The 13404-nt window shown below is 35.9% G+C and overlaps 1 protein-coding gene across 1 annotated transcript in view; it reads left to right on the top strand.

Moving 5' to 3' along the window:
- Positions 1-13404, top strand: part of LOC127160257 (peroxidasin homolog) — a 64867-nt gene that overhangs the window by 34553 nt on the left and 16910 nt on the right. The window contains exons 8-14 of the mRNA XM_051102920.1: positions 4076-4193; positions 4498-4667; positions 6244-6516; positions 8150-8266; positions 8807-8965; positions 12906-13018; positions 13148-13304. Coding sequence (XP_050958877.1) covers positions 4076-4193; positions 4498-4667; positions 6244-6516; positions 8150-8266; positions 8807-8965; positions 12906-13018; positions 13148-13304 — 1107 coding nt within the window. The remainder of the gene's footprint in view (positions 1-4075; positions 4194-4497; positions 4668-6243; positions 6517-8149; positions 8267-8806; positions 8966-12905; positions 13019-13147; positions 13305-13404) is intronic.

Here is a 13404-nt window from a genome sequence, read left to right on the forward strand (position 1 = left end):
CAGATCAAGCTTCGAATATTGGACTAATTACCAGTCCAGTGTTCACTGAAAAATGAAAAATCTCATTAAATTTGTTGTAAAAAAGGACAAAAAAAGGACTTACAGCCATATATTTCATTAAATAATATAATGTTAATATACTGAACTATTTGAACTACTAAGGTTTTTGTACCTTTAATTAACTGGCACAATAGAAAGCCACTTATAAAAAGCCACTTTTCTACCACATTTCTGTTCAGAAAAATGACATTTTTCTCTTTAAACTCAAACAATCAAAATAAACTTTTTAAACCTTTAGTTTAAATTACTGAACTAATATTTACATGCATAACCAAGTACTGTCAAGTCAACCAACTTCTGGCATCTAGAAACAGGTATTTCAGCCCAGGATGAATGAACTACATTCCACAATTCCTGTGAATTTTTCTGGTTTCGCTTCAGAAACTGCAGTTGGCAAGTCATTGTCTTGTTAAAACACCCATTTCAGGGGCATTTCCTCTTCAGCATAGGGCAACATAATTGTAGTATTTTGAAACGGATCCATGATACCTGGTATACGATAAATAGGTACAATACCTTAGTATGAAAAACATCCCCATACCATGATTTTTGGTACCATGCTTTACAGTTTTCACAGTGTACTAAGGCTTGAATTCAGTGCCGGGGGGTCATCTGACATGCTGTCAATGTCCACTAGATTGGCAAGAACAATTTTACTCTCATTATATTATGTAATTTATCTTAGGGCCAAACAATGTGTTCCTTGGCAAATTTTAACCCATTCTGCACATGCTGTTTTTTCAACAATGGTGATTTATGGGGGCTTCTTGCTGACAGCTTAGCTTGGCCCATTTTACTTCACAATTCAGAAGGAAATTTATTTCATAACAATGTCTGACACATTGCTTCCATTCCTCCCTGAAGAACAATTAATGACACTTTTTTTTTTTCACAGAATGAATGAATTCTCTGATTAAACACACCTCTTTCAATGCATTAGTCAATTACTCAGAACAAGCAGCACACGTCATGCCAGTTGGGGCTGTTGTTTTCCTATTACACTACCTCATCCACAAGTAAATTATTTGCAATGCAGAAATAGCACTACTGCTAATAACAGTGGTTCATCAGGTTACTAATGTTGTAAATAAGAGTTGTTTTGCTGTAGTATTTTGACAATTTTTTTTTTCTGCTGTAAAAATTTCAGCCTTTTTTTGTGTGCTTAGAAACTGAAGCCTTTTGTAATTTCAAGTAGACAAATTACTGTCAGATGACACTTTTGAAAAAAAAAAACTACATTGTCTCTATTTCAAGGACATTACCATTTTACACATAGAAGTTATAATTAATATAATTGTTTGCATCTACATCTTTTACTCTGAAATGTGATTGTTTGTGTGACCTGACCTCTGAGCAGCAGTAGAGCTTTTACCACAGTAGCCACAAGCCACAGCAGCAGACTTGCTCAGGCTTGTTGCAGTAATCAGCCCCCCACAACTGCCTCTATTGACTCTGTAGAAGAATGGGTTTAACACCGTATGACTTTTCCACCCCCTCTATACGTAAAACACAGCACATAGACGCCTGAGGCGCCTGTCAAAACACAGCACCAGCCCGGCAGACAGCTGCAATTTCTCTAGGACTGGCACGGAACCTGTCGCGTTTCTGTCACATGGTGCAATGCAATACAAAAGTTAGTCATCATATGACAATTAAAGATCACCCAAAAATTCAAATTGTCAACATTTGTGCATCTCCTTTTCGTTGCAAAGCTGCATGATTTTCTTTCTTGAAACTTGAAAGGAGATATTTAACAGAATTTCCAGGCTGCTATACCAAAAGTTAATAGAAGCAAGTGAGATCTGAGCACTAAATGGATATCTTTTAAGTGAATACTGTCCTTAATTTCCAAGATTAATGATGGCTTTCCTCCTGCAGAGCTATCATTTACCTTTAAAAGACTTGGAATAAAGTTATGGACTACTTTGTACAGAGACTTCCAGTCTTGACTTGCTTTCATTGTTTGGAAAATTGCAGCTTGGAGATTCAGCAAATCATCTCATTTTGGGTTCCCCTGGAAAAAGAAAAAAAAAAAAGAAGAAGAAAATCATATGGGTTTGGAACAACATGAGGGTAAACAACTTGGTGTAAATTATTCTTATGAAGTGCTGCAGTGATTATGTATTTTTGTAGGCCAATCTGAAACCATACTTGACAAAAAAGCAATATGATTTTTTTCATTGAATTTTGGATTATTGTAGAAACTAAACTCTGTGATCAACAAAAGTTTGTTTCTTACATTCTTACATGTATCTTATGGCTCGTTTCCACCAAGTGGTACGGGTCAGTACAGTACGGTACGATTCGGGACCAAACACATTGATCCAGCTTGCGTTTCCACCGGCAACAGTACCCTTACGTGATAGGCGTGGTGTATGCCGTAACATAGCGATCAACGATAAAGGATGACAATAAGCACAACTCTGCCTCTTTTTGTTAAATGTCAGTATTAATGAACAATAATAGTCATTATAAAAGTATAAGTACAAAGTATAAGACGCTTATATAAGATGAAATAAAGACAAAAGCAAACAATTCAGTCAAACGTAAGCTACAATGTCAGCGTTTCACTACGGTAAATAAATATATCAAAATAAATATATAAAGTTAAACATAACTTTGTGCTCAGCCAAAACGATATAACCAGGAACAAATAATAGATTCATGAGACCAAGGATTGCCTGTTAGATATAACCAAAATGAATTGTATCTCATGTTTAATCACTACAAAGACATCAGAGCCAGCAAATGTCAGATGGACTGGCCGAGCTAAGGTTGCTCTTGGCCGATACATGTGCACTGAGTGCCCAGTGATCGCCTGGAGCTCGCACTGGCATAGCAAATTTTCAAATAGGCGCTGTCTTTATAAATAAACCGCAGATTTGAGTTTTAGACAACTACGTTCTCGCTTGAAAAACTTTTAAAACCACATTTCCTGACACAATAACAGTAATATTTTGAAAATTAAGCGGGTTTTTGGGCAATGAGGTTTCACAAGTCCACAAGAACAGACAAGAATGCATATTGAGAAATGGCTATTGTTTGTGTGAAAATATAAAATACATATATTTTTTTCGCGTGGACTCAGTGAGTTTAGCTCCACCCTTTTGGTACCATTTGCTGTGCTAGGTACCCCAGCGGAAGGGTACCAAAAAGTGGTACAGTACGGTTTGCTATTTTGGTACCATTCACAACTTTTAACAATGGAAACGGACATAATTGTGTACCGTACTGTACTGTACTGAACCGTACCGCTTGGTGGAAACGAGCCATTAAAGCCTAAATACAACTAGCAGAAGTAAAAAGCTAAACGTAGATCATCTAAACCATGGTCACATAACCTCAATGTTACCACCATTAAGCTTCTGACAGCTCTTTCGATCTTTATTTAAAAAACATTTTACCTGATTGTTTGAGTTGGAACAGTTTGCAAGAGCACGATTAAAAATGCAACAAGGCTGTGAAAGTGACGAGTTTGTTTGCTTTGATGGCAATGTCCCTGACAAGGGCAATGGAACTGGAAGTGCTTAAATGCTCATTCATTTCCGGACTTTATGTGTGATCCCTGCAGCAATCCATAGCACTTTCTGTCATTTTTGTCCCTCTTTTGCCTATTATATGCAAGTACTTTGACACAGTGTGCAGCCAGACATGTGGTTTTGCCAGTATAAACAGTTTAACAGGTCTGTCAGACTGGTTGGGAATATATTTTAGCATGTGCACATTGGTGTTTGTGTGTAATGCTTGGGGTTTGGCCGTTGTGACCATAGACACAATCTCCTCGTGCCTGGCTGTCAACCAACACGGGCAGCCAAACCAGTTCAGAGGAAGTGTGGCAAGAGGGAGATGTCAATGTTATTTCCAGTAGGCACACAGTGCCACTACAAATAAACCTTCAGGGCTGTAATTCCAATAGCTTTTACAAAACAAAATTAAACTTATTTTACTTCTCCTCACACCTCAATTTTTGCAACACAGTTTTGCTTAATCTGAACGTTTCTCTCCTGTGGAGCAGAAGTTCCCCGGATCACATCTGAGCCGCAGGATGTGGACGTAACCTCTGGGAACACTGTTTACTTCACATGCAGGGCAGAGGGCAACCCCAAACCTCAGATCATCTGGCTCAGAAATAAGTAAGCTCAGACTGAAAAATGCATCTTAGAACCAAGTGTAAACAAGGCTTATCAGACAACTTCAGAAGACTTTAAATGTGGTGCATGAGTCACATGGATTATTTTTGGTGCCTTTTTGTTAGTTTGAAGCTTGACAGTCTGGACATTCTGAAATGTATCTGCATTTGTGTTCCATGTAAAACAGAAAGTGATACAGGTTTGGACTGGCAAGAAGATAAATGGTGATGGAGATAAAATATTTTGGTTCTTTTATCCTCAGTTTGTGAAGGGTATGTGCTTAAACAGGAACAACTTTTTTTATCAGCAATGCTCTGAACATGAGGGACGACACACGTCTCAATCTTCTGGAAGATGGGACCCTGATGATCCAGGACACGCGGGAGACAGACCAGGGCGTGTATCAATGCATGGCCAAAAATGTGGCTGGAGAGGTGAAGACCTCAGAGGTCACCTTGCGATACTTCAGATCACCATGTGAGTGTGAAACGGGTGTTGTAGAGAGTGATTATTCAACCAGAGTTACTAGAACCTCCCAAACTAGTTTGAGCCTACTTAATTTAGGTACAATATGCAAACATTTCATATAAGCTGAAAAATGTCTGTGTAGCATTTAGTTTAAAGAAGTTCATTTCCAGAGCAAAAATTTACAGATAATGTACTCACCCCGTTATCATCCAAGAAGTTCATGTCTTTCTTTCTTCAGTTGTAAATAAATGATGTTTTTTTGAGGAAAACATTTCAGGAATTATCTCCATATAATGGACTTCAATGGTGCCCATGAGTTTGAACATCCAAAATGCAGTTTAAATACAGCTTCAAAGAGCTCTAAATGATCCCAGCCGAGAAATAAGAGTCATGATCAGTCATTTTTCTGAAAAAAAAAAAAATACAAATTGATATACTTTTTAATCTCAAATGCTCATCTTGTCTAGCTCTGCAATGCGCATACGTACTGTATGTAATCTGGGTCAGTGCAGTTAAGGTATATCGCAGGCTTCCATCTCATTTTCTCCTCCAACTTTAAAATCGTCCTACATGGCTACAGAAGTACCAACCCAGTGTTTACAAAGTGAACATGCAAAAAAGGTTAAACGCCCTTTATGAAAAAAAGGTAAAACAGCGGCTAAGGACGATTTTGAAGTGGGCGGACAAAATGAGATGAGTTTTTCGACCTACCTTAATTGTATTGACTTGTATGGAATTACACAGAGTATGCATGCACATCGGAGAGCTAGACAAGACAAGCATTTAAGGTTAAAAAGTATATACACTTTTTTTTTTTTTAGACAATGAACCATCGTTTCACTAGATTAGACCCTTATTTCTCGGCTGGGATTGTTTAGAGCCCTTTGAAGCTGCACTAAAACATTTTGGATGTTCAAAACTGAGGGCACCATAGAAGTCCACTATATGGAGATAATTCCTGAAATGTTTACCTCAAAAAAAATAATTTCCTTACGACTGAAGAAAGAAAGGCATAAACATCTTGGATGACAATGGGGTGAGTACATCTTCTGTAAACTTTTGTTCTGGAACTGAACTACTCCTTCAAAAAAAATTTTAGAAATTGATAGTAAATGTAACAAATACTTACAATGAAATGACAAGTAGCATACTGAATTTTTAAAAAATGATGTAGGATTTACTTTGAACCAATTTCTACTCAGAAATTTCTAGTAAATTTAACAAATAATTACAAAGAAGCAAGTAACACTGAATTGATGTAGATTTTTGGTAAATTTCACAAATGATTACAAAAAAAAAACAAGTAACACACTGAATTAAAATAAATAAATAAATATATATTTAGCAATTTTTTAAGTTTATTGTTTTAGTAAATTTACAAAGATGCAATGTACAAAAATGTGAATTGGTGAATCTTACCATCCCTACTACATTAAGCACTTACTGTCTATGACCTTTTTTTTTTTTTTTTTTTCCCAAACCCACTTTGTATATTTTCATGGATAATTCTAGGTAACATGCCAGTCTGGTAAAGATGGTTTAACAGTGTTTTGAGGCAACTAACTGGAGGTCTTTCTCCCTCCAGCTCGACCTAGTTTTGTGATCCAGCCACAGAATACAGAGGTTCTGGTCGGGGAGAGTGTGACCCTGGAGTGCAGTGCGACGGGCCAGCCGCAGCCCCGCGTGACCTGGACCAAAGGAGACCACACGGCCCTTCCAGTGGACCCCCGCATCAACATCACTCCATCAGGAGGTCTCTACATCCAGAATGTCAATCAGGCCGATGGGGGACAGTACACCTGCTTTGCAAGCAACAACGTCGACACCATCCACGCCGCTGCATACATTATAGTACAGGGTAAGTGAAGCAGAAATGATACATCAGTTGATAATCATGATACTATTTCTCATAATTTAGGTTCTTGTAGTGATATTTCATTTAATTTATGTGTGTATCCATACCCTTTTAGTTAATGGTTGTCTAAAGGTGTCATTCACTGCAAAAGTTAAGTTTGCAGTTTTCACAACTGCAAACTTAACTTTTGCAGTGAATGACACCTTTAGACAACCATTAACTAAAAGGGTATGGAAAATGAAAAAACACTGATCCATGTGAAACATGGAAAAGAAAAACAGGGCTCAGTTAACCAAGTCAAGTCATGTTTTTTTAATCAAGCTTATCTCCATTCATATAATTTCAAAGCATCTATGAGATAATGTCACTGTGTATCAAAATGTGACACGGGTATGCATAATTATAAAATTTTATGTTACTTTTGTTCTTTTGTTGAGTTCAGGTTTAATTCATTTTTGGACACAGAAGCTCTGATTGAAAACAGATGTAAATCAAATGGGAAATACATGTATTTATACTGTCCAATGTGCACATCCAGTCCAAAATAAAAGGGATAAATAGTGTTATATTAAAAAAAAAAAAAAGTATGACTCCCATACAAAGAATTAAAAGCAATTTTGTTTAAGACCAGAGTGTTGATGTGCAGAACACATACTGATAGAATTATACAATTATTGCGGGTTTTCTTTTCTTTTGGATTTGGTTTTCAATTCTTTTGGTGTTTTTTTTTTTTTTTTTTTTTTTTTTTTTCTTTGTTTTTACTTTTGTTTGTGTGTGTGTGTGTGTTAGTAGAAAATGTGATGCATAAAAAACATCATAATAAATATGAATGTCATTTGAAGTTGTCTGTAATTCCAGTAAGTAACCCAAATTAAACATTAACAAAATGTTTTGGTTTAACCCTAAATTAAAATTCTGATTCTATATTAAAGCAATATTTTGTTAAAGCATTACTCCACTTCCAGGATAAAAAATCCTGATAATTTACTCACCTCCATGTCATCTAAGATGTTAATGTCTTTCTTTAGCTAGAAGTTATTTTTGTTTGGGTCGGTACTTCTGCAACAATGTAGGATGATTTAGAAGTTGGAGGAGAAAATGAGATGGGAGTTTACAACATACCCTCGCTGTATTGAAATGAAGTGCACAGAATACGCATGCACATCGCAGAGCTAGTCAAAATGAGCATTAAGAGAAAATAACTGATTGTTTTGCTAGACCCTCATTCATCGGCTGGGATCATTTAGAGTCCTTTAAAGCTGCATTCAGACTGCATTTTTAACCTTAAATCCATTGGGCACCATTGAAGTCCACTACATGGAGAAAAATCCTAGAATGTTTTCCACAAAAAGCTGAATTTCTTTGCAACTGAAGAAAGAAAAGACATGAACATCTTGGATGACATGGGGGTGTGTAAACTATCAGGAATTTTTTTTATTTTGGAGTATATGGTCTTTTTAAATAAATATTATTTTCACTTTGTATAAATGTTTATGGAAAAAAAAAATTGAGTTTGAGTTTGTCCAAAGCTTAGACCTGTTTGATATGAAAGACTAGTTTTGTCCATGTTTCATTTTCGCAGTCTGGTTTTGCTCATTCTCAATTCTTTTTTTTTTTTTTTTTTTTTCTTTTTTAGCTCGTCCTCAGTTCACAGTGACCCCTCAGGACCAGTCTGTGCTGGAGGGTCTTACAGTTGACTTTCCCTGCGAGGCCAGCGGCTACCCTCAGCCTGTCATAGCATGGACTCGTGGCGGTAAGATGACATAATTCCACCTTGTCTGTTTGACTTGCTAGAGTGGACTCCACGCTATTCAACAGTCTGCCTAAGTCAAGTCTGGTCAGCATTTTTATTTTGTAAAAAACTGACCAACTGGCATTTTTCATCCATACATGCATATATGTTAAGAAAGAACACGTAAGTGGGATTTGATTTCATTAATATTATTATGTGCGTATACAGTTTTCAAATCATGTCCTTTTAAGATTTTAGGTATCTTACAAGTGTACATTGAGTACATTTAAACACCTCTTTTTCAAGAGGGTCTAATTATGAAATTCTGATTGAATGCTTTCTAACACCGCCTACACTGTTGTGTGTGCTGTCAACATGATATTTGTTTGTCTTCACAAACTGAGAGATGACTCAGTGTCAACAGCATGCCTCAGAATTGAATTTGTCCTTAACATTCCCATAAAAGGACACATTTAAAGATTATTAAATTGCTGTCTTTCAGTGACTATCAGCTGTTTTTAGCTTGGACAAAATCGCTTAAATTCTGTTCTCCTACCATAGGCAGCCCCCTGCCTAATGACAGACGACACGTTGTTCTCTCATCGGGTAGCTTGCGCATCAGCCGCGTGGCCCTTCATGACCAGGGCCAGTACGAATGCCAAGCAGTCAGTCCTGTTGGCACTGTCAGAGCAGCTGTTCATCTAAACATCCTGCAAACCGGTAAGGTCCTGTTCACAATATAAATCACCTTCTGACCAGTGGCGGCTACTGGTCTGTCAAATAGGGGAAGCTCATTTTCGGCCTACATCATAAAATTGTCTATTTATTTATTCACAAGAATGTGCCTTATTGTCATAAGTAAGTCACAATGCAAACAATCGTAAAAAAAAAAAAGCTTTAGTTTTATTATGCAAAATATGATGTATTTTTTCTTTTAGTCAGATGCTACTATATAGTATAAATATTTTGCAATTTAAATAAGGTTATTATGGAGATTTATTTATTTATTTATTTATTTATAAAGTATTTTAATAGAAATATAAGGTTTCATTATGTTATGTTAAAATTTTTCAAGATTACTATTTATATATATATATATATATATATATATATATATATTTATATTTATATTAATTTATAGTCATCCTCCATGTTAATATTTAATGTAGTAATCTATATATATATATTGATTACTACATTAAATATTAACATGAATGAATGAATGAACGATCTAAAAAAAATATTAAACTCTGTAAAAGTGAAACAAGGAATGTGGTGTATAATTGTGTGAAATGTATGATGAAAATCAAGCAATTTCGCCAAGCAAATATAAAGAAATAGGTTGCAGCAGTTTTTATTTCGACTGAACTTGAGAAATCCGCGATGGGACTGAGCGCGAATAGCTCCAGCGATTCCTTATAGTACAAAATCGCTGTCAGTCAAAAGGAGATGCAATCTTTCGACAGACCCTCCAATCATCACGCAGAAGCTCGGAGTCCAGGCCAGCCCACTCCTCATTTGCTCCTCATTCACCCCCAGAGACGCTGAGCGTCCGTGGGCGGGACATAATCGCAGCGTTTATCCAATGACCGTCTAGTTTCAAAGCACTGAAAAAAACGTTCAAAGCAGCCGCATTGAAGTCAATGGACGCTGGGCTTCAACGGGGAAATGCACTGTGATGCTACGGGAATGTATGAGAAGAAAATCAAGTCAGCCGACCTGCTATATCTAACTGATTCTGAACGAACTCGTCTTTGAGATGAACGTTTTCTAACGCATTTTTAGTCAATAAAATGTTAGTACAATAGTACATAATTTGACTATTAATTTTGTGACATTATAGGGGAAGCTGAGCTTCCCTTGCAGTCTTAAAGAAATCGCCACTGCTTCTGACATAGATTATTTCAGCATGTTCAACAAGAGGTGGCCAGCATGTCCAAAATCCTACATCACCGAACAGTTCTGTTCACAGTTATGTTATACATTTTTAAAATATAATAAAATAAAAAAAGGTTGTTTTTTTATCTTTAGCTAGTTGCCAAAGCAACATTTCTTATTTTTGTTTGGTTGAAGCTGAAATACTAAAATAAACATAACTACAGTACATAAACTAAAACTAATAAATAAAAATGACTAAAACTAAACTTAAAGTAATATATAGTCATGTGTGCTGTAAATTCATCAGAAATCCAGTGATAATGCCCAATTTAATAATAATGTGAATTGTATTTATTTATACAAAACAGCTCTGACATAAGTGCAAAAACTTAAAAAAAAAAAAATAAAAAAAAAAGCCAATATTGTTGTAGTATCACTGATACACAGTTTTAGTAATTTTAGTCATTTTGTTTTGTGCTTTTGTATTTTTCAGTTTTTGTGTGTTTGTTTTTTAAAATGTTTATATAGTGTTTTTTTGTTTTTGTTTTTGTTTTTTTCATTTTACTTCAACTTAATTTTTTATTTAATTTTTTTTTTTTTTTCAGTTAAAGTTTATTTTGTTTCAAATAATAATAGTTATGGTTTTAGTTAACAATAGTAACCCTGAAAAATACTCAAAAGAGTAAAACTAATACATTTCTGGCATTTGCACATCACATGTTCTATATACTAATGCACAAGCTGTAATATTACTCATCAACCATAAACAAGTGAACTCCATTTACCTCATCTTGTGTTTGTGAGACAGCATTCTCACATATTTTTGCGTTTCTCTATGTTTCTGTAAATTGGCTGTCAGTGCTGCCCACAAATGTATTGAACGAGGAATTGACTTACAGTTTATGGTGTATAGCACAAAACAAGCCCCTAACACCATAAACTGTAAGTCAACTCCTCGTTCAACACTCATTCGGAACAAGACCAGACATGGTATTAACAGGAGTGAAGGAGGGCTGGCTTCATAAACTAATTTGTCATTTACCCACCAGCAAAGCCTTCAATTAGAACAACAATACCCCCATAAAGTCTCAATGACAGATGTAAGACCAGGTCCCTGCATGTAAGTGCCGTAAAAACCACTGCTTAAGCTTTATTACAGACTTGTGGAATAGCCAGGAAAGCATGCAGCTCTGAAATTCCCACATGGCAAGATGTTTCCATGTAGTAATGGTTGTTAACACACTGCATAACAACCGCCTGTATTTACTTTAAAACCAAGGCACAGGTTTGGCTCATGGTTGCTTTTATTTAGAACAGTCTTACGGGAAGTATCTGAAGAAATGCAGAGTTAAGAAACAGAGAGAGTTGTGAGAAAACCTGTACTTATAGTTAGAACAGCTGCAGAAAGAGTGAGTACTGACTAAATGAAAGTTTAGGAAAAGTCTTGAAAAGTCTTGCTTCGTAGCGTTGTCTTGTTTTTAAAAATATCGAAACAAAATGTAGTAAAAATATCTAAACTTTTGTAAGTCAGGAATCAGACATTTGCTGTTCTGCTCATAAGTCCACATACCTCTTGTAGAATATGCAAAATTTTAATACGTTTTACGAAATAAGTAGAATCATAAAACCATCCTGAATAGGCTCTGTGTAAAAAGATGGATCTCAAAATCATACGGTCATTGTTGGAAAGAGGTCAGATATGCAGAAGATGCTGGAAAACCAAAGAATGTGCAGGACTTGTTCTTTTTTCTGAAGAACAGCTGGCAGTTGAACTGCACAGAAAAAAAGGGATTCATGAACTACTATCACAAGACATAAAAACAGTCATGGATCATCCAGATAACGACACAGTATTAATATACAAGGGTATGTAAACTCTGTGTAAACACAGAGTAATTTCTATAAATACAATTATTATTTTGTCTTGTGCAGTATGTGTAAATATCAGTTATGTAAATATATAGCTTATTCAGGACAGTGCTTAATAAAAAATACATGTAATTTTTATGTCTTATTTTGTTAAAATGAACATTTTGCATATTTTGCAAGGGGTGTGTGAACTTGTGAGCAGAACTGTACTTAAAAAGCAAAATTTCATAAGATATTAAGTGAGTTTTTGATCAACAAGAAATGTAAGAAAAATAATTTGGTTTCCCCTTTGAATTAGTGTATTTTTCCTATTCCATTGGTAGTATTTTTTTTTTTTTTTTTAATCAATTTTTCACAAAACAAGACTTAAAATATTAAGTCATTTTGCATTTTTATGAAAATAATTTTTTTGCAGTGACTAATGACAGAATGACTGAACAGATTATCAGCAGTTGGTGGGAAATTCTTACAGATTACTATAGTACATTTGTAAATGGGGTAAATAACTTCAAGGGATAGTTCACTCAAAAGTCACCTACATTTTGAATGGCCTAGGGATGAGTAAATTAACAGCAAATTTAAGTTTTTGGGGGGACCATTCTTTTAAGGACCTCAAAGGTCTTCTCAGAGGATCATCTGACTGTAGCTTTATGGGGTTCGAAAGTTTAGATAAAACTCTTTAAACAAACTAATCCATTTTGGCCTTGAAGACTCACATATGCCTCACTCAGACTCAACCTCTTGCCCTTTCATTGACTTTATAATTACAGAACCTTGACAGTCGGCAAGATCTCAGGAACATGTATGACCTGTGCATGTTCTTTTCATGTTGTAGATCATGCACATGACTCATAATAGATGCAGCTGCGTTTTTGTGCGCTGTAATCATTAACATATGTTTTTACATCACCAGTAACGCCTGTTTTCACAAGCGCTCCAAGGGATATGACTGTGGAGTCTGGATCAGATGTCCAGATTCCGTGCAGCGCGCAGGGTGAGCCCACACCTATCATCACATGGAGCAAGGTTAGATCCATTGGCTGCCACATTCCCTACCAACTAGCCATCCATCCATTACCACCACTTTGGTCCCCATGGGACTATCCTGGTTTTGTGACCAGATTTATTTAAACAATATCTGGTCCTGATCTACAGGATGGAGTTCAGATTACAGAAAGTGGGAAGTTTCATATCAATCCAGATGGCTATCTGGAAGTGCATGACGTGGGGCTTGCCGATGGGGGACGATACGAGTGTGTAGCCCGCAACTCCATTGGATATTCATCATTAAGCATGGTGCTAACAGTGCAAGGTAAGAACTGAAGGCTGTAACCACATTTTTAGAAGGTGGGACAATAATCAAATGTAGTATAGCTTAAGAATGACCTTTGAAGAACGTAATGCTTTTTGCA

This window comes from Labeo rohita, unplaced genomic scaffold (assembly GCF_022985175.1).
Source record: "Labeo rohita strain BAU-BD-2019 unplaced genomic scaffold, IGBB_LRoh.1.0 scaffold_306, whole genome shotgun sequence".
In the NCBI taxonomy this organism is placed as follows: Eukaryota; Metazoa; Chordata; class Actinopteri; order Cypriniformes; family Cyprinidae; genus Labeo; species Labeo rohita.